Genomic DNA, 22070 nt, shown 5'->3' with positions numbered 1-22070 from the left:
CATCCTTTCCTTGCTGCATTCGTCAGTTCTCGCCTTCCTGATTCTGTATGTGGATTATATGGTGGAGGACGTTCTGCTAAGAGTCTATCCAACAAACTGTCATTGGTATAACTCCCATCATCTCCGTCTCCATTCCTATTCCAAGCGGCCCACTCTTTCACCAGTAGTGGATGCAATCTCTCTCCCTCAATGGTGTCTACACTCCACCTCTTCAACTGTGCATCCCATCGCGCTTCCTGATATGCCTTATTGCCTTCCTCATCTTCCCCTGACATCTTTCCCTGTTCTTTGCCTGAGCTGCTCGCATCCAAGCATTCAATTCCTCAATCTGTGTTGGCCTAGGTGTAGGCTGTAATGAAGACATTACTCCCCTCAACTAATATAGCACCTCCAATCGGAAAGACCCATAATGTAGGAAAGCCAAATCCCCCTCTTCTTCAGTGATTTTGTGCCAATTTTGAAGCCAAACTATAATAAGGAGCCCTACATTTGTTGCCATGTAATGTGCTGGGTTATCCTCTGGTGGTGCTTCCTCACCCACTCAAGTTACCACTCCCCTATCCCCTCCACAGAGGTCAATTAATACTTTAAAACATTGCATGCTTAAATCAAATTTTCCCTTCAACCAACAAGATTTCCTTGCTTCAGCTTCCTGATGATTGCCAACCAATCCTAGCTCAGCGTTACACCAACCGACCTACGGCAGCACTGCACACTCTGACGTCACCCTTTCCTTCTCGCAGCGGTTCACCCTCCTTCACAATTTCTCCGTACACATTCACTCATGCAATCATCAAAACAAGTAATTGTCTGCCTTTCTAAAAGATCAATAGAATTCAATCACTCAAGAGCATCCACATACAGCGACCCTCGACCTGCTCTGGTCACCTGAATCGATATAGTCCACCCTTGTACACAAGTTTTCACACACGATCCTAGCAAGTCCACTCAAACAGAGTTCCTTGTCTCAGGTGGGTTGTGAACGGCGCCTCACGACATCCCTTCAAATCAACGGTCAGACAACTACAACAAATCAGTGTTTTCTACACCACAAAATATATCCTGGGATTTCAGACTACTTCAGAGCCCAAAACTAAAACAAAACTCTTGGACTGCGCCTGGCCCGAAACCACATTCACTCGACTTTCACACCAACTCCGCAAGACATCACACAATCAAATCATCACCACAATCTAGCACACAATGCATCCCTATTGATACTCACTCCTCTGTTCACCGGTATTCTCGCCACAACATCAATCTCCATCGGTCTCCGCCAAAGTCCATCGTTCTCTGCTCTCGGTCATCGGGCTCTATTTTGGGGCTGTTTGGGTCTAAATCTTTTCTAGAGTTTTTTAGATTTTCCCCTCACTTTATGAGACAAACATCCTAGACTGCTACCAACTGAAGGAGTCGGGTTCCACGTTCTAGATTTACTCTGGAACCCTAAGCCGATGTCTCTTTTTGTCTGTATGAAAGTGTGGAGGGGAGGAAAATTGTTAACAAATTACTCATTACTGTACCTATGAACTTTGACTCCGAAGAATCACAGACTCCCAATCCAGAGTTTAGTAAGTTTATTACAAAGCCAAGACCAATTGGATGTACAAGCACCTCAAGACCAGTTTGTAGAAATACTTTGGAAGTAATAGCCAAATCTAAGAGTGAGATTGAGGCGATGCAGCATGCACAGAATGACCAGCTCCAGAATCAGGATATAGAATGTAATGGCTCCTACATCCAAATTACCCTTTATTGGGGGTTCGCAGGTGAAAAGCATTAGTCTATTCGTACCATACAGCTAACATGATATCCCTAGTTAGCATTTCCCAGGCAAGTTCGGTAAAGGTGTCAGCTCGTGAAGGCTTCCAAAGAAGTCTGTTCACGTTGAATGGGTCAGGTAGCATGTAGCTACAGAGCTCGTTGTAAGATTCTCTCTCTTTCATGGCAAGGCACAAGTCCCCAGACTCTGTCCCTAACTTCAATTGAAGAACTTCAGGTAGCTTCCCAGAATTCATTTCGGCATCACCCCATCCAAGCAAGGCACCTCCTTGTAGGTAGCTTTCCATGTGGCAGCGATGCTCCCAGGCCTTGGCTCGATGACCTTGATTCCCAGGCTCTCTCCGATGAGAAAGAACACAGTCCCTCATTATCAGCATCGCTGTTCAATGCATCTTCTCCTCCCTAAGACTAACTCCTAAAACAAAGACATTATTCTAACTAACCAGGATGAATTTCTCCACCTGCAACAGAAACGAGAAAGAACAAATTACACATACACATGAACTTCACTAGCGAATCTAATACGAGAACTTCCAAGGAGAAATACAATTCAGGCCTACAGAAATCGTCCAACATAAGAAACGGCATGTAATTTCATAAAGCACACGCATAAGTGAACATTATTACAGAGCACATTTAAATCAATGCATTACATAAGTACACTAATCATGGAAATTTTCACATGTACAATTCTACAAATGAAGATTTTCATCTAGCCACATGTAATTGCAATGTTGATTTCTTCACGTTCACACTGAAATACCACTAGCACTTCACTTTTCACGTTATTACAGTACAGGATCTAATGACTCAATGTTAGCACAGCAAAGGATTATATGCGGACGCGAACTACCCATGATTATAATGCACGACTACAAAAGAAAGAGCAAAATCGCGCTTTAACACCCCCTTTCTCCATCACTCTACAAATGTGCCTCTCAGCGCATTGTTAGTGTGCTGATGAGGTCCCCTTGCCTCCTGAGGACCTCAGGACTAAAGCGTACTTTATCCCCCAACAAGTAGTGCACCAAGAGGCGTGTTTGCAGAGTGGTAGAGGAAGGGGGCGTGGCAACCGAAAACCTTCTAGCAACCCCACTATGTGAGACTTGCTGAAGGTAACAGAAGGGGTAGTTGGCCCCCAGAGCCCTCAATAGCCAAGGGGACTACTTCATCACCCTACCAGTAGTGCACCAGGAGGTGTGTTTGTGGAGTGGGGGAGAGAGGGGGTGTGGCCTCCAATCAGGTGTCAGCAATCCTGCTGTGTGGGAGTTACTAGAGGTAATTTGAGGGGTAGTTCTTGGGGGTCCAGCTACCCCTCCTGTTATCTCCAATAAGTCCCACACAGAGGGATTGCTAAGCGGTCTTTGGAGGCTACGCCCCCTTCCTCCACCGCAAATGCTGCAAGTGCTGCACTACTGGTTGGGGGATGAAGTCCACTTTACTCCTGAGGGACGTTGGGGGCCAAGAAGCCCTCCTGGTACCTCCTGTAAGTCCTCCACAGCAGGATTCCTGAGAGCTGATCAGAGGCCCAGCCCCCTTTCGCCATCACTCTGCAAATGCAACTACTAGTTAAAAAAGCCTTCAAAATTCACTGTAAAAACCAAAGGTTACAAGGACGTTATAGTTAGGAAATGGAATTAAAAAAGCCTTAGTAATTCATAAAAAATCAAAGATAACAGAGACATTTTAGTTAGGCCCAGGTTTCACTCGTACAAAACCAGAGAAATTCAGTATCTATAGTTAGCTGAGCCAACTGTAACTCGTGCCCCCGCAATGCACTGCTTATGACCTCACATATTACTTCACTCATGACATGGTCAGTGACATCACTGATGACTTCACTGATGACATCTCAAATGGCATCACTGATGACATAATCCACAGAATCTCTGACTCACCCACTCACACCCCAATATAACCTTTCATACACCCACTCCAAGTTCCACACTACCATTCTTAAAACCATTGACACACTCAAACCAGTACTTACACACCCACTCACTGATTCATAGGTCTACACACACATCCACTCAGTCACCCATACAGCCACTCATATACCAACTCACTCACTAACACAGCCACTGATATATGCACTCATTAATATATCCACTTATACACCCATGTAGCCACTCACATAGTCAATCCCCCATAGAGCTACTCAAATACCTACTCACTCACCCATAGGGTGAATTACACAGCCTCTTACTCACCTATATAGTCATACACAAACACACACACACACTCTCACTTATTCATACAGATACTAACACATAGTCTCTCACCTATACAGTCACTGATACAAGCACACATTATACCCATACAGCCACTCTCACATTCACTCACACACATACAGTCAATCATATACTCCAACACTCACCTATACTGCCTTTCACATATGCAGTTACTCACCCATATACCACTGGCACATCCATTCACTCACTGACACAGCCATACACACTCAGTCACACATACAGTCCCTCACAGATGCTCTCACTAACCCATACAGCCACTGACTTACCCACTCACTCATCCATGCCGGCAGTCACACACCCCCTCACCCACCCACACAGACACTCGTACACCCATACAGGTACTCAGACAACCAATCAATCACGCATGCAGCCATTCATGTACCCACTCAACAACTCATATAGCCACTTAAACACCAACTGACAGACTGATACGGACATTCACACAACCTAGTCATTCATACGTACAGTAACTGAGACACCTTGGCATTTAAATCTTTGCATGGACTAGGACCAGACCAGTTTAAAAACAAATAGAGATGGTATACGCCAGCTAGAACTCTACGTTCAGGTCTGGCAAAGAATATGATGGTCCCTCCAGCTGAGAAGGCCATATGGGGAGGCAGAAGCTTCTTTAGGACAACAGCAATGCTTTGGAATCAACTGCCTTTTGACCTAAAAACAGCACCCTCACTGCTTAGTTTCAGAAAAGGCTTAAAAACCTAGCTATTTATACAAGTTGGATAAGAAGTCTCTCGCAGCTCTCGTCTATAGAAGTAATTTTCATCCCTGCTACACCTGACTCAGCCTTTCTATGGCGCCAAGATGCTCTCGAGCATTAGTTGGGCTTCACAAGTTTTATTTACATTACATAACATTACCTAATCATCCACTTACACAGTCAGTCACGCACACACTGAATCATCCATACAGGCACTCATACACCCACTGATTCATCAGTACACCTTGATATATATATTTAATACTCATAAATGTTTGAAAAACACTCACATTCACTGGATGATGCCATCAGTGGTGTCATCAGTGATGTAATTTGAGATGTCATCAGTGATGTCATTAGTAATGTCAGTGACCATGTCATGAGTAATGTAATTCGTGAGGTTATAAGCAGTACATTGCGGGGGGCGGGGGGGTAAGTTATAGTTAGCTCTGGTAACTACAACTGATGAATTTCCATGGTTTTGTACAAGTGAAATTTGACCCTAACTATAACGTCCCTGTAACCTATGGTTTCTTCATTGAATTTCTAAGGTTTTTTAAATTCTATTTCCTAACTATACCATCCCTTTATTCTTTGTTTTTTCCAGGCAATTTTCTAGATTTTTTTAATATTACTTAAAATGCCCATCGCAATGCACGGTGGGGGAGGGAGTTGGATGCAGGCCCTGGCCTGGCATAGTGCTACCCTCACCCAAACCTGCTGCTCCTGCCCCCTCCTCCTTGCCATCAATTGTCCAAGTCCATGCTCCTGCTGCCTCATTACAACTCTGTGTGGCCGTTGTTCTGACACTACAAGTCAAGGGTCTTTGGGACCCTATCTCAGCGCACTGTCGCTGCTGGATTATCCTGGGTTCTTTCAAATCAATAAACCATTCAGAGGTTAAGCTTCAATGCTTCATCTCGGTGGAAATAACATAAACAATCTTCTCTATTCAACACATCACAATTTTATTCATTGGATATAATATAGTTCATTCCTTGTCGTTTGAAATAAATAAACTTCTCGGTTGATCAATACATTCGTGTAATTGCCCTATGCATTTCGAGCCTACTTGGCTCTTCCTCAGGGGCTTTGAAATTCTGAAATGAAAATGACATATAACATTTGATTATATAATAATAAAGATGTTAAAGTTCGCGTCATGTCAATCATGTCAAAACTTAACTTTGTCGATGCTAGATCAGTGTGTCACTCTAGTTGGGGTGTGTGTTATTAGGTCCTCCACCAGAAAACGTGCTCGAAATAATGGGGCATATAGTATCATGCAAAGAAAAATAATGGTAGCATACCTGGTGCGAAACAGGTAAAAAATACCCGATCTGAAAAAGTGAATCTGTGGAAAATGATGAAGAGCAAATAAGAATAAAATCAAATCTGAAAGGGACATCGCGAAAAAGGACATCGCGAAAAAGGAATAGTGCAACTTTGCCTTGGACTTACTCGAATCGTGGTAAGCAAGGTTGCTGAATCTCGAATCAACGTGGAGAGATAGACGAAAATGCTGTGGCCACGGTCTTCTTCGAATTGTGTTTGTCGGTAAACTGATAAAAATACTTCCGGATGTGCGAGTGTGAACAAAATCTCGCGACAGTAAAGCTATGGACAAACTCGGCGGCCATGAGTAACGAGTAGACTTCTCAATGGAAGGGGCGTTTCACAGGTGAAACTACGAAAGTAAAGACAACAGTACTCAAAAAGGGAATAAATTGTTGAAGAACTGAGAAATGGAACGGCTGAAATCTTCGTGGGGGAAAAGGGGGAGGAAAAGGAAAAAAAAGGAAAAAAGGCGGCCATCTTGGAATGGTGTATACCTGGTGTAGGTGACTCATCATGCATATATGAGTGAAACTAATGTAGTATACATGAAATCTAACAGAATAACACAGTTGTCTAGAAACGAACCACGTTCAAAGGTCATGCGTCAAAGCTAGACAAATACAAATGTGTTATAAATAACAGACATAATCAATTTTATCATTCATTCCCTTGTTTACTAAAGTGTCCAAACGCTTGATCCAGTATGTTTCTCGTTGAAGGAGACTCCTGGTGAGATCTGTATCTGGATGTTGGTCCACTAGTTCAAGCACGGTGAACTGTAGTTGGGCTATGTTGTGTTTCTCGTCATTCCAGTGCATAGCTAAACTGCTGTTTTTGTTCTGTGTCCTGATTGTGCTCTTATGCTCAGATATTCGAACTTTAATCTTCCTCTCAGTCTTGCCAACATACAGTTTTCCACATGGACATTTGATGTAATAAATTAGTTTCAGTGAATTACAATCACTATTGTGATAAAGGTTGATCTTTTCTCCTGTGAGAGGATGATGTAGAATGTTCCCAACAATTACATTATTACAGTGTACACAGTTACGACATTTGGTCATTCCTTTGTAGTTAGTGTTTTGTTGTTTGGTAGGTGCATTGATAATTTCTTTGATATTTTTCGAACGTTGATACGCAAACATTGGTGGATCTTTAAAGATATCGTTAAAATCTGGTTCATTTTGAAGCATTTCCCAACGTTTTCTTATTATTTTCTTTATTGTGCTTGATGCTGTTGAAAATTTGGACACAAAAACTTGTCTTGTAGTTTGTTTACGTGGTTGTACTTGTAGTAAACGTTCTCTGGTGTATTTAGATGGACGTTGTTTAGCACATTCCACCACTTCCTCGGGATATCCCCTCATCCGAAACATCTCTTGCTGTTGTAGAGAATGACTCTCCATGTCTTCCGTTTTTGAACAGATCCTTTTTATTCTTAAGAACTGGGAAAGTGGTAGATTCTGTTTTAGGCTATTGGGGTGAAAACTTTGAAAGTGTAGCGCACTATTGACATCTGTTGCTTTTTTGTATACTTCCGTTTTGAATTTGTTACCTTCTTTGATGAGTGTTACGTCAAGGTACGATATCTTAGATTGGTTCATTAAATGTGTGAATTGAATATGTTCATCTTTTAAGTTCAGGTCTCGTATTTTTTTCTCAAGAAGTTCCTGAGTATTGGTCCATAAGATGAATATGTCGTCTATAAATCTGCAATATAGCGATGAGTTGTGAGTCCATTCAGTGTCATTGTATATATGATCCGATTCAAATTTAGCCATGTACGTATTGGCATACGCCGGAGCCCCGGCAAAGCCCATGGATGTACCTTGTTGTTGCAGGAAAAATAAATCATTCCAGAAAAAATAACTATGTTATAAGCAGAAGTGTAAAAGTTCTAGGATAAAAACCTTGTCTGCTCTTAGTGAGGATTGGCACAGCAGTGCCCATTCTACTGATTCCATGCCTGCTATGTGCGGGATTGAAGTGTACAAAGATTTTACATCTATTGTACAAAATATCATTTCTTCTGAGGGAATGACTTTCTCTAGTTTCTGAAGAAAATCTTTAGTGTCTTTAACGTATGAGTGCCAACCTTGTACAAAGGGTTGCAAAAAATAGTCTATATAGTGACCAAGAGGTTCAAAAATGGTGCCACAACCCGTCACGATCGGTCACATTGGGGGATTCATTAGATTCTTGTGTATCTTCGGGAGCATATATAAAATAGGTTTCCGAGGATACTCCACTGCGAGAAATTGTCTGGTAGCTGTGCTGATCCATCCCATCTCTAAAGCATGTTCTAGAATACTTCCTAGAGTAGTTTTTAAATCTGTTATGGGATCTTTATCCAATTGCAAGTATGTCTGAGTGTCTGCCACATGTTCTTGTACAGCTTTAAAATAGAAAGAACTATCCATTAAGACTATAGCTCCTCCTTTGTCAGCTCTTTGAATTTGAATTTCCGTGTCTCTTTGTAGTGACTTTAAAGTGTGTATCTCATGTTTGGTTAGATTTGTTCTTTTGGATCTTTTAAAATTGATTTGTTGAAAATCTTTCCTTACAAGGTTGTCAAATGAATCAAGTATCTTGTGGGAGACAGGTGCTTGGTATTTTGATTTGGGGCGAAATTCCAAAAATTCTGTGGTTTCACCTTCTGGTTTAGGAGGAAGAACATTTGTGAAAAAATGGCGTAGTCGTAGTACTCGTACAAATTTAAAAAGGGCTAATTCGCACTCGAGTAAGTTTGTGTCGTAAGTGGGGACAAATCCCAATCCTTTGTTCAGTGTTTGTATTTGAACTGGAGTTAACTCTTTTGTGGAAATATTTACTACTAGGTTTGTTTCTGGCTCCGTGTGCGTGTTATTTTTGCTGTGACTTCTCCTTGTTTTGCGTTTTTTGACGAACCTGGTGGTTGGTTGGTGTCTTGGTCCTTGGATAAAAAATGCGTTGAACTTAGTGTGGCAGATAGTTCAGTGTTATCTTTGGAGGTATCGTAAGTTTGTGTCATAAGTGGGGATTTGTCCCCACTTACGACACAAACTTACTCGAGTGCGAATTAGCCCTCTTTAAACAAAAAACAAATCCCCTCTCATGTCTTGTCTCTTGTCTGTGTCCAGCACCTACCCCTCTCTTCTGTCCTACATGGTCCCTTGTGCATGCCCCTGTCCCCTCCCTCTTGCCCACCATGTCTGTTGTGCTGCCACTAACACTCCTGCTTGCCATGCATAGGTTTCTATGCTGCCACAGCCCCCAAACCACTTGCCCTGTGTGCTGAGCTTGCAGCCCCTGATGCCCTCCCATCTTCCCTCTATTGGCTGTGTGTATGCCATTATAGTCTCACTGTTGCCATCCATGTTGTGTTGTGCTTCCAGTGCTGAATGTCGCCTGCCCTCCATGGTTGGCTTGCTGATCCTGCCTGGCCCCCTTGCCCCCTGCCTTCCGTTTTCCATGTGCAGACCCTTGTCAAAGCCCTCCTGCTTTGTTCGGGCCACTGTCATTCCCCTGCCGTCTCCCTCTTGACCTGTTTAGTCCTTCATGTTGCAACTATTTCTCCTGTCTGTCTGGTACGATCAGCTTGCTGCTCTTTCCTCTTTCCTCTTGCCTCTATGTGCATGGCCCTGTCCCCTCCCTATTGCTTTCCACGGTGCGTTGTACTACACTGCCGTCCCGCTTGCCCTGTGTGGTGTATTGTGCTGCTGCACCCTCTGACGCCTGCCCTGTAAGGTCAGTTTGTTGCCCTTGCCCATCTCCCTCCTGCATTCTCTTATCGGACTCCATGTCCCTACCCCATTCCTCCTGCCCTCAGTGATCCAAAAGTACCATACTTGCCAACATTTTGAACTTGGTAAGAGGGAGTTTTTGGGGGAAAAACCTGGGGAATTTATTTTCCCCTTTGACTTACATTGAAACAGAAGAGATTTTAGGCAGGAGACAAGACAAAAGGAAGGCCTTTTGGGCTTAAAACATCGGTAGTCTTCTGCCTGAATCAGGTCTGTTGGCATGTATGGCTGTACTGCTACTGCCTCTTCCTTCTGCCCTGAATGTTCTCTTATATTGCCAACCTCTCTTGCCTGTTCTGCATGGTTTGTTTGTTGCCCCTGTCCCACCTCTCCCCTGCATGTTCCATTGTGCTTTCACAGCCCCTTCCACCTGCCCATAGTGGCCAACTTGTTGCCTCTGCAATCTGCACCCTCCTCCCTACTCCCTGAGGTTCAAAAGTAAGAATTGCAGTCCCTGGAATTCATGCGCAAGTGCATGAGTCTCTGCGATTCATGGGCAACAGCTGGGGTCTACGATTCATCTGCAAGAGCGGGGATCTCCTGAATGTACTATAAGAGCCAGAGTCTGGAAATCAAGTGCAAGAGCTGGTGTCTGAGATTCATGTGCAGAAGCTAGGGTCTCCTGGACTCAGTACAAAAGCTTGGGTCTGGGATTAATGTTCAAGATTTGGGGTCTCTGGTAATCGATGTCCAAGAGCTGGGATCTCTGAAGTTCATGTGCAAATGCTGGAGTCTCTGAGGTGCCTGTGTAAAAGCTGTAGTCTTTGGGATTCATGTGCAAGTGGTGGGGTCTGGGATTCATGTCCAAGTGGTAGGGTCTGGGATTCATGTGCAGGAGCTGGGGTCTGGGATTCATGTGCAAGTGGTGGGATCTGGGATTCATGTGCAGGAGCTGGGGTCTGGGATTCATGTGCAAGTGGTGGGGTCTGAGATTCGTGTACAGGACCCGGGGTCTGGGATTCATGTGCAGGAGATGGAGTCTGGGATTCATGTGCAAGAGCTGAAGTCTCTGGGATACTTATGCAATAGCTGGGACCTGGGATTCATATGCAGAAGCTTGGATCTGGGACTTATGTGCAGGATCTGGGATCAGGAATTCATGTGCAAGAGCTGGGGGTCTCGGATTGATGTGCAAGACCTGGGGTCTGGAATTCATGTATAGGAGATGGAGTCTGTGATTTATGTGCAGGAGCTGGGGTCTGGGATTCATGGGGAAGAGGTAAGGGCTGGGATTCATGTTCAGGAGCTGGGGTGGGAATTAATGTGCAAGAGCCATGGTCTATGATTTATGTGTAAGGGATTCATGATACGGAGCTGAGGTCTCATGAGCTCAGTACAAGAGATGAAGTTTGAGATTCATATGCAGAAGCTGGGGTCCCCCAGACTTAGTACACGATCCGGGGTCTGGGATTCATGTGCAAAAGCTGGGGTCTCGAGGGATCATGTGAAAGAGCTGGGGTCTCCCGAACTTTGTACAGGAGCCAGGGTCTAGGACTCATGTGCAAGAGCTGTAGTCTATGGGATACTTATGCAAGAGCTGGGCTACGCGATTCATCCCAGAAGCTTGGATCTGGGATTTATGTGCATAATCTGGGATTCGTGTGCAAGAAGTGGGGTCTGGGATGAATGTGCAAAAGCCATGGACTGGGATTTATATGCAAGAGTTAGGGTCTGGGATTCATGTGCGACAACTGGTGTATGGAAATCATGTCTGGGAGCTGGGGTCTCCCGAACTCAGTACAAGAGCTGTAGTTCCTGGGATTTTTATGCAAGAGCTGGGGCCTGGGATATATGTGCAGGAGATGGGTTCTGGAATTCATGTGCAAGAGCTGGAGCCTTCAATGCATGGGCACGATATGGGGTCTGGGATTCATGTGCAGGAACTGGGGTCTAGGATTTATGTGCAAGAGCCATGGCTCCAGAGTTCATGAGCAAGAGCTGGGGTCTGGGATTAATTTGTAAGAGCAGGGTCTAGGATTCATGTACAGGAGCTGGGGTCTAGGATTTAAGTGTAAATGTTGGGGTCTGGAATTCATGTGTAAGAGCTGGGGTCTGGGAATCATATGCAAGAGCTGGGTCTGGAATTCATCTGTAAAAGCTGGGGTCTGGGATTCATGTGCAAGAGCTGTGTGTCTGGTATTCATGTGCAAGTTCTGGGGTATGAGATTCATGTGCAAGAGCTGGGGTCTTGGATTAATTTGCTGGAGCTGGGGTCTGGGATTCATGTCCCAGTGCTGGGATCTGGATTCATGAGCAAAAGCTGGGCTCTGGGATTCATGTGCATGAGTTGTTATCTCTTAAACTTAGTACAAGAGCCAGGGTCTGGATTCATGTACAGGAGCAGGCATCTGGGAATCATGTGCAAGAGTTGATGTTGTGCATTGATGTGCAAGAGATGGGTCTCGGATTCATGTGTAAGAGCTGGGGTCTCTGGTTTATATCCAGGAGCTGGGGTCTATGATTCATGTGCAAGAGCTGGGGTCTGGGATTCATGTGCAAGAGGTGGGGCCTTCAGGGTTTATGTACAAGAGCTGGGGTGTGGGATTAGTTTGCAAGAGCTGGGGTCTAGGCAGATGCAGCCCATATGGACGATGACATAGGAACATTAATTATTTATTTAATATTTCCTTGTCATCGTCTGTCAAAATCGTCCCACCCGACCCCACCACCCCACTGCTTTTACCTGCATGGGCCGCGGCTGAGTCTTGGAACCATGTGCCAGAGCTGGGGTCTGAGATTCATATGCAAGCGCTGGGGTATGGAAATCATGTGCAAGAGCTGGGGTCTGGGATTCATGTGCAAGAGCTGAGGGCTCTGGGGTTCATGAGCAAGAGCTGAGGGCTCTAGGGTTCATGTGCAAGACCTGGGGTCTGGGATTCATGTGCAAGACCTGGGGTCTGGATTCGTGTGCAAGAGTTGGGGTCTGGGAATCATGTGCAAGAGCTGAGGGCTCTGGGGTTCATGTACAAGAGTTGAGGGCTCTAGAGTTCATGTGCAAGACCTGAGGTCTGGGATTCATGTGCAAGAGCTGAGGGCTCTGGGGTTCATGTACAAGACCTGAGGGCTCTAGGGTTCATGTGCAAGACCTGGGGTCTGGGATTCGTGTGCAAGACCTGAGGGCTCTAGGGTTCATGTGCAAGAGCTGGGGGTCTGGGGTTCATGTGCAAGAGCTGAGGGCTCTAGGGTTCATGTGTAAGAACTGGGGTCTGGGATTCATGGGCAAGAGCTGAGGGCTCTAGGATTCATGTGCAAGAGCTGAGGGCTCTAGGGTTCATGTGCAAGACCTGGGGTCTCTAATTCATGTGCAAGAGCTGAGGGCTCTAGGGTTCATGTGCAAGACCTGGGGTCTAGGATTCATGTTCAAGAGCTGAGGGCTCTGGGGTTCATGTGTAAGAGCTGAGGGCTCTAGGGTTCATGTGCAAGAGCTGGGGTCTGGGATTCATGTGTAAGAGCTGAGGGTTCTAGGGTTCATGTGCAAGACCTGGGATCTGGGATTCATGTGCAAGAGCTGAGGGCTTTAGGATTCATGTGCAAGAGCTGAGGGCTCTTGGGTTCATGTGCAAGATCTGGGGTCTGGGATTCATGCACAAGAGCTGAGAGCTCTAGGGTTTATGTGCAAGACCTGGGGTCTAGGATTCATGTGCAAGAGCTGAGGGCTCTAGGGTTAATGTGCAACAGCTGAGGGCTCTAGGGTCCATGTGCAAGGGCTGGGGTCTGGGACTCCTTTGCAAGAGCTGGGGGATCTAGGGTTCATGTGCAAGAGCTGGGGTCTGGGATTCATGTGCAAGAGCTGAGGGTTCTAGGGTTCATGTGAAAGACCTGGGATCTGGGATTCATGTGCAAGAGCTGAGGGCGTTAGGGTTCATGTGCAAGAGCTGAGGGCTCTAGGGTCCATGTGCAAGACCTGGGTTCTGGGATTCATGTGCAAGAGCTGAGGGCTCAAGGGTTAATGTGCAAGAGCTGGGGTCTGGGACTCCTTTGCAAGAGCTGGGGGCTCTAGGGTTCATGTGCAAGACCTGGGGTCTGGGATTCATGTGCAAGAGCTGAGGGCTTTAGGGTTCATGTGCAAGAGCTGAGGGCTCTAGGGTTCATGTGCAAGACCTGGGGTCTGGAATTCATGTGCAAGAGCTGAGGGCTCTGGGGTTCATGTGGAAGAGCTGAGGGCTTTAGAGTTCATGTGCAAGACTTGGTATCTGGGATTCGTGTGCAAGAGCTGGGGTCTGGGATTTATTTGCAAGAGCTGAGCGCTCTAGGGTTCATGTGCAAGAGCTGGGGTCTGGGATTCATGTGCAAGAGCTGAGGGCTCCAGGGTTAATGTGCAACAGCTGAGGGCTCTAGGGTCCATGTGCAAGAGCTGGGGTCTGGGACTCCTTTGCAAGAGCTGGGGGATCTAGGGTTCATGTGCAAGAGCTGGGGTCTGGGATTCATGTGCAAGAGCTGAGAGCTCTAGGGTTTATGTGCAAGACCTGGGGTCTAGGATTCATGTGCAAGAGCTGAGGGCTCTAGGGTCCATGTGCAAGACCTGGGTTCTGGAATTCATGTGCAAGAGCTGAGGGCTCAAGGGTTCACGTGCAAGAGCTGGGGGCTCTAGGGTTCATGTGCAAGACCTGAGGTCTGGGATTCATGTGCAAGAGCTGAGGGCTCTGGGGTTCATGTGCAAGAGCTGAGGGTTCTAGAGTTCATGTGCAAGACCTGGTATCTGGGATTCGTGTGCAAGAGCTGGGGTCTGGGATTAATTTGCAAGAGCTGAGGGCTCTAGGGTTCATGTGCAAGAGCTGGGGTCTGGGATTCATGTGCAAGAGCTGAGGGCTCTGGGGTTCATGTGGAAGACCTGGGGTCTGGGATTCATTTGCAAGAGCTGAGGGCTCAAGGGTTCATGTGCAAGAGCTGGGGTCTGGGATTCATGTGCAAGAGCTGAAGGCTCTAGGGTTCATGTGCAAGAGCTGAGGGCTCTAGGGTTCATGTGCAAGACCTGGGGTCTGGGATTCATGTGCAAGAGCTGAGGGCTCTAGGGTTCATGTTGAAGACCTGGGGTCTGGGATTCCTGTGCAAGAGCTGAGGGCTCCGGGGTTCATGTGCAAGAGCTGAGGACTCTAGGGTTCATGTGCAAGACCTGGGGTCTGGGATTCATGTGCAAGAGCTGAGGGCTCTAGGGTTCATGTGCAAGAGCTGAAGGCTCTAAGGTTCATGTGCAAGAGCTGGGGTCTGGGATTCATTTGCATGAGCTGAGGGCTCTAGGGTTCATGTGCAATACCTGGGGTGTGGGATTCATGTGCAAGAGCTGAGGGTTCATGTGCAAGAGCTGAGGGCTCTAGGGTTCATGTGCAAGACCTGGGGTCTGGGATTCATGTGCAAGAGCTGAGGACTCTAGGGTTCAAGTGCAAGAGCTGAGGGCTCGGGGGTTCATGTGCAAGAGCTGAGGGCTCTAGGGTTCATATGCAAGACCTGGGGTCTGGGATTCATTTGCAAGAGCTGAGGGCTCTAGGGTTCATAAGTGTAAGAGCTGGGGTCTGGAATTCATGTGCAAGAGCTGAGGGCTCTAGGGTTCATGTGCAAGACCTGAGGGCTCTAGGATTCATGTGCAAGACCTGGGTTCTGGGACTCATGTGCAAGAGCTGGGGTCTGGGATTCATTTGCAAGAGCTGGGGGCTCTCGTGTTCATGTGCAATACCTGGGGTCTGGGGTTCATGTGCAAGAGCTGAGGGCTTTAGGGTTCATGTGCAAGAGCTGAGGGCTCTAGGGTTCATGTGCAAGACCTGGGGTCTGGAATTCATGCGCAAGAGCTTAGGGCTCTAGGGTTCATGTGCAAGACCTGGGGTCTGGGATTCATGTGCAAGAGCTGAGGGCTCTAGGGTTCATGTGCAAGAGCTGGGGGCTCTATGGTTTATATGCAAGACCTGGGTTCTGGGATTCATGTGCAAGAGCTGGGGTCTGGGATTCATTTGCAAGAGCTGAGGGATCTAGGGTTCATGTGCAAGACCTGGGGTCTGGGATGCATGTGCAAGAGCTAAGGGCTCTAGGGTTCATGTGCAAGACCTGGGGTCTGGGATTCATGTGTAAGAGGTAGGGCCTCCAGGGTTCAAGTGCAACAGATGGGGTCCGGGATTCATGTGCAAGAGCTGAGGGCTCTGGGGTTCATGTGCAAGAGCTGAGGGCTTTAGGGTCCATGTGCAGGACCTGGGGTCTGGGATTCATTTGCAAGAGCTGAGGGCTCTAGGGTTCATATGCAAGAGCTGAGGGCTCTAGGGTTCATGTGCAAGACCTGGGGTCTGAGATTCATTTGCAAGAGCTGTGGGCTCTAGGGTTCATATGAAAGAGCTAAGGGCTCTAGGGTTCATGTGCAAAAGCTGGGGTCTGGGATTCATGTGCAAGAGCTGAGGGCTCTGGGTTTCATGTGCAAGAGCTGGGGTCTGGGGTTCATGTGCAAGAGCTGAGGGCTCTAGGGTTCAGGTGCAAGACCTGGGGTCTGGGATTCATGTGTAAGAGGTGGGGCCTCCAGGGTTCAAGTGCAACAGGTGGGGTCTGGGATTCATGTGCAAGAGCTGAGGGCTCTGGGATTCATGTGCAAGAGATGGTGTCTTCCGGACTGAAGTGAAATAACTGAGTTAATCTACCTCTCTCTCTCCGCTTAGCTGGGGGGATGCCCGGGTGATCTTTTAATATCACACTGCAGGAATTACAATGGCTTATAATGTTGTTTTCTATCTTCAGGGACAATGCCAAGAACATTAAAAAAGATGTGGAAGAAATGCTACGTCGGTCAGACACCCTACAGAAGCAGCAGAAACAACTCGGTGAAAAAGCTGATTTCCTTTCAGGGTCTTCGGATTCAAGAATGGATGAACGCTGGTTAGATAGGATGCTGTGTTCGATGAGCATTGACCGTCCCGGGGCCACCGGGGACTGCATCGAGTGTGTGGAGGGAATCGTCGCCCTCAGCAGACGTGTCCTCGACGCACTGCACGAATTCCACGACTTCCAGTGGCCTGAAGGGGAAACCTTCGCAGAGGGTCTGCACTCTGTTGCAGAAGAGATACTAGAGATCTTGTGTCTTGAAGGTTCTGCTGGGTATGGGGGTGGCACGTTCAGAAGGAGGGTCCGCCTGCTGGATTGGTTGGTCGTTGAGGTGAAGCTGTTCAGAGACCGGGTGCTCAGCATCGAGGACTTACACACCTTTAACTGAGTGTCCGTGTGTCCGGCCGCCGGAGGTCTCATAATTCGATGACATCACAAACCCTTCAAGACACGAGCCCCACCCTAACCTATCTCTGCTGAAGCCCCACAGGTGGGTATGAGCCTATGCCCACCTCAGGGCCTGTGTGGGGCAGTTGATGTCATCACAGCCAAATGCTTTCTCCTTCATGCCTGTTACATGTTACATTTATATCCTGTTATATGTTGCATGGCTGTGTTCTTTGTTACAATGAACACATATAGTAAATTACATGTATTGCATTCATTCCAATCACTGTAATATTTAGATCTGCAATTATGCTTTTAAATATAATATGCACTAAACCAAACGTTCTTAATAAAGGTTTTCATAATCTCAGTGTGACATTCTTGTGTGTGCGGAACACTTTTCCATGAAGGATGCACATCCTTCATGGAAAGGTGTTCCAGGTTCCACAAATAACTTCAGTGTGTTCCTGACCCTCTGTAGCAGGAGTGAGTAAGACCTTATACACACCGGGCCCGATTCACAAAGGTACACTGAGCGGAAAGTCTTACTTTATCACTTTTGGTATTCGCAAAGGTCATTTACTACTCGTAAATGCCCTTTGTGAATACCAAAAGTTGAACTTTACGACTTTCGGTATTCACGAGGAGTAAATGCTCTTTGTGAATACCGAAAGTTGTAAAGTTAGACTTTCATCTCATTTTACCTTTGTGAGTCGTCCCCACCATCTCCAGGATGGTGTTGGAGACACGTGGGTCACAGCTTGTCTGTTTGATCCACTCAAGTTCGTAAGTTGGTTCACGCGTGTGTTTGCCTTGTGCAAGAATGCAAGTTTTCTAAATAAACAGATTTTTTTAGTTTTATGAAGTTTTCTTCTAATCTAAAAACAGACTGGACTTTTTTCTATTTTCTCCCACTCTCCTTCGTAGGTACTACCAGCTCCACCAACCTCGAGCATCTCTCTTGAGCAAGACTCACACCCACCTCTGACTATGGCTACTCTAGGCCTTCACAGTGAGCTGCTTACATCACAAACAGCCATTTAGCCAGCAATTCCTTTCCCCAACCTCATTAGGAAATCGGTTTGTTCCAAATTGTACCTGAATAAGTACATGTGGGCCTGGATAAACCAAAGCTGCAGCAACAGAGCTGGAGAGTGCCCGGTAATCACCGGTAATCTTCATTACTCCGAGTCCTAGTCTTCCCATTCCATTCCTTACATGAACAGTTAATGCCCTGTTACTCACCGGTAATCTTCATTACTCCGAGTCCTAGCCTTCCCGTTCCGTTCCTTACATGAACAGTTAATGCCCTGTCACTCACCGGTAATCTTCATTACTCCGAGTCCTAGACTTCCCGTTCCATTCCTCATGCATAAGCAGCTTGTCTGCTCCACAGAAACTATTAGCTAGCTGAGGTCAAAATAGTTCCCCCAATATGGCGCTGCCTACCAAGCATGAATTAAAAGGGAAGTGCGTCACCAAGACAGTCGGAGAATACCAAAGAAACCCAAGGAAAGAAAACCAAAACAATCACCATAAACAGAAATCAGGGAGGGACAGGCAAATGGAATGGAAAAGGAAGCACTCATAGTAATGAAGATTACAGGTGAATAACCCGGCATTACCTCCTCGCCTGTCTTCCCGTCCCATTCCTTTCAAATGAGCCCATACCCAAGCGCACGGTGATTGATTCACACAGAAACCAAGGGTCACAACATACATGCAGGAAATGCAAAAAATAGAAAAAATCACAGATCATGTACAGCCAAAAAAACATGAGCGCCAAACTCTGCAGACATAGCCATCCCCAACTGAAGACGGAAGTGGGAAAAATGCGTGGGGAGAGGCCCTCATAGCAGGATCACAAATGTCACATAGTGGCGCATCCTGAAACATTGCCAAGGAAACACCCCGAGTTGAGACAAGACAACAGAGCACAGCACCCCTCGAGTCAGAATGGATAAAGAAGGCTCGACACCCCTCCCAGAGATACCATAGGCAACACACAAGGAAGCCCAAATGCACTGGAATGGCTCAGGGAGAAGCAAAGGGCCCAGAACACATCCAGAGAATGGTGAACTTCCACCACTGGAGAGGACGTGTCAAGAGAAAACACCAGAAGGACAAAAGCCTCTGAACAAGGGAAGACCGACAAGACCACGGGCAGAAAATACAAAGACCAGGGCGCAAAAGCACCATGGCCAGAGAGAAACACAAATAAAGAGAGAAAACCCAGCAAAACGACAATCTCGCCATCAGAAACCAGGAGTGCAAAGTAGGAACTGTCAATGCCAGAAGCACCAAAAGAAGATATCGGTCTGGAAACGGAGAGCAGGAGACAGGACTCCTAAGCAAAAATAAGCAGCAAAAGGCGAGCCATCAGTGAAGAGAAAGAAGACATAACCGACCCTCTGAAGGCTAGAAAGGAGGCCCATTGGGCACAGAGAGTGGAGATTGTTAGACCCAACAGAAAACCATCCCCCAAAAAAGTGACATCCTGACCAAATCACAGGAAACAGGAGACAGATCCGTCATCCTACACCAAGAGTAACATTTCCTCCAATGACAACAGTAAGATGTCAAGGGCGAAGACCTGCGAGACAACCAGATGTTCCAACTCACCACAAGGGAACAACCGCGAGCCAACAGGTACAAACTCACAAGTGCCAAACTCCCAACAGGAGGCACAGGAGGGAGGACACGCTGAGAAGAGGAGCAAGGAATAAAGATGGGAGTATGGGAAACCCACCATTGCAGACAAACCAGCAAACCCTCACGAAAGGGAAACCACAGTTCCAAAACCAATACCGAACAACCAGAAGAACCTCTGTCTGAACCATCCAAATTCCCATGAGAACCTGGGAAAGAAAGGGCCACGGGACAGAGAAAGCATCTATCACCCAGGCCAAACAACGAGGGAATCAGGGCACAAACTGAGGGAGAAGGGCCAACTCCACCGAAGCAAACAGACCCAGCCACTGAAGGCTGAACCTGGAGAGAAATGGCCTAAAGAGAAGGGGCACACCGAGCTCAAAGAAACGGCAGGCCAATTCACCACCCCCGTAAGATAGATTGCTGGGAGAGAGAAAGGAAACTCCCCAAGGCCCAGAGGCCAATCTCCATGGGGAAAAGAGAAAACAAAGACCGGTGCATCCCCCTCCCCTGCTGGTCGACATTGGCACGAACGACCCAGTCGGCTGTCTGAAACACAGACATCATGGAGCCGAAGGAGAGGAGTGAATCAAAGACAGTGCCTGGCACACCGTCATCATTTCTCCCCAGTGGAAGGACTGGGGAACCCAAACATGGGATCATCTGCCCAGGGCCTAGGAATCCACTGGCAGCGCCCACTCACTCTGGGGCTTGCAGCGGCCCTCAAGACCACCGAGGAAGAAGAAATGGGACCGAAACCCATGGAGAGAGTGAGAGGCGACAACCACCTCCGGAGAGACACCCAACCTCCAGAACCACAGGAATAAAAGCTGCTGATTCATGAGAGTCCGGACACCAGTGAAATAATGGGGAGCACGGGCAGTGTGGAGGCCCTCTTACCTAGATTCCGTAGTCAGAGTCGGGCAGACACACAAGGTAGGTAAAGAACCCAGGGTAGATGGTGGAACAGACATAAGAGGGCCCGATAAACATCAGAGACTGAGAGGGGTGCAAGGAGGACTATCTGCGGGTGAAAAGAAATCCAAAAGAATCCAGGAGATCACAGACTCAACGCACCTCCTCTGCTGCCTAGAGAAAGAAGTAGAGACTACCAGCCAGTCATCAAAGTATGGGTAGATTCAAGGACCCCGAGCCATTGGGGCAAAGAGGGTGCCGATGAAAGGCTGAAAAGGAAGCACCTGGAAACGGAAGAAACCACTGACCAGCCAGATGGATGGGAATATGCAGGCGGCACCCATCAAGATGACGGATGCAAGTAAGCACTTCTCAGGAGCTGCGAGTTCGGTTCCTTGGATAATGAACTGATCTGCAGGCCCATGCGTCTCCCCTGGAAGACAGTCGATAGAGAAGATACCGGCCAGAACACCAGGACCGAATAAAAAGGAAGGGAGCCATCATACCCCTTTAATGACTCACATAAGACCCTATCACCCGGTCATATGTCTGAAGACACACCCCTTTACCCCCGACTGAAGGGAGGAAATAAAACAGAGAAGCTCAAGCTGGCGCCAAGGCCATCCAGATGGAAAAATGGAGAGACTCTCCCCTGCATTATACCCCAACTGCAAACCCTTGGGGAGGGCGCTTTGGCACAACCACCACTGCACGACATGCCAAACTTGGTGAGTGATTAGAACCCATGTCTCCAAACCCAAGCCACTAAACCCCAATGTTGGAGAATGCCACAGATGAAAAAGCAGCTACAAATATGTCCACAGGACAACTTCCTTGTAATAAATCAAGAGAAAGAAGATCTGCCCATCACCTTCCAAACATGCAACAGCACTCGCCAAATAGCAATATCTAAAGGAATAGTCTCCGGCTCAACCAGCTGAAAAGAGGCCAAAAAACTACAAGCACAATGACCCCTCCGGCTCACCACTCCGTGAACCCCATCAGGCTCAAACATATCCTGGCTTGGGATATTAAGTGGTGGGTGCTCGGGCCTTAAAGGCCGCCTCCAGAGCAGCTTCCATTATGGCATGTAAGGTAGGCAATGAAGGCTGCACAGAAGGACCTGATACCATATCCGAAGGCTCCACCATAGCACCAGCCACAATCCAACAATCACAACCACTTCGATGCCAAAAGCATGAAGTAGCAAATGCTACCTTCTGTGACATACCACATGATGGCATCCAAAGAGGCCTGATATGTGGCAGAGCCAACTCAATGTAACCCCTATAGGCTGTGCGGGGGGAAACAAATCAGGCCACAGAATACCCAGCCCATCGCCCTAATGACCGAATGGCGAGACCCAGCAAGAGGGAAACAACCAATACGCCCACTACAGCAGAGTGAAAATTACGCAGAGCCCTCCAAGCCGCATACGCTAACGCTGAG

The 22070-nt window shown here is 47.1% G+C and overlaps 1 protein-coding gene across 1 annotated transcript in view; it reads left to right on the top strand.

The window, feature by feature from the left end:
* The window catches only part of LOC146859446 (uncharacterized), a 47343-nt gene extending 29928 nt beyond the window's left edge, over positions 1-17415 (top strand). The window contains exon 2 of the mRNA XM_085646985.1: positions 16584-17415. Within this exon, the coding sequence (XP_085503111.1) occupies positions 16584-17055 (472 nt within the window). The 3' untranslated portion in view covers positions 17056-17415. The remainder of the gene's footprint in view (positions 1-16583) is intronic.
* Positions 17416-22070: the final 4655 nt, after the last annotated feature.

The sequence above is a fragment of the Triturus cristatus genome, chromosome 3_2, assembly GCF_964204655.1.
Source record: "Triturus cristatus chromosome 3_2, aTriCri1.1, whole genome shotgun sequence".
Taxonomy (NCBI): domain Eukaryota; kingdom Metazoa; phylum Chordata; class Amphibia; order Caudata; family Salamandridae; genus Triturus; species Triturus cristatus.
The sequence above is the reverse complement of the archived record's forward strand: the minus strand, read 5'-3'. Positions and strand labels throughout refer to the sequence as shown.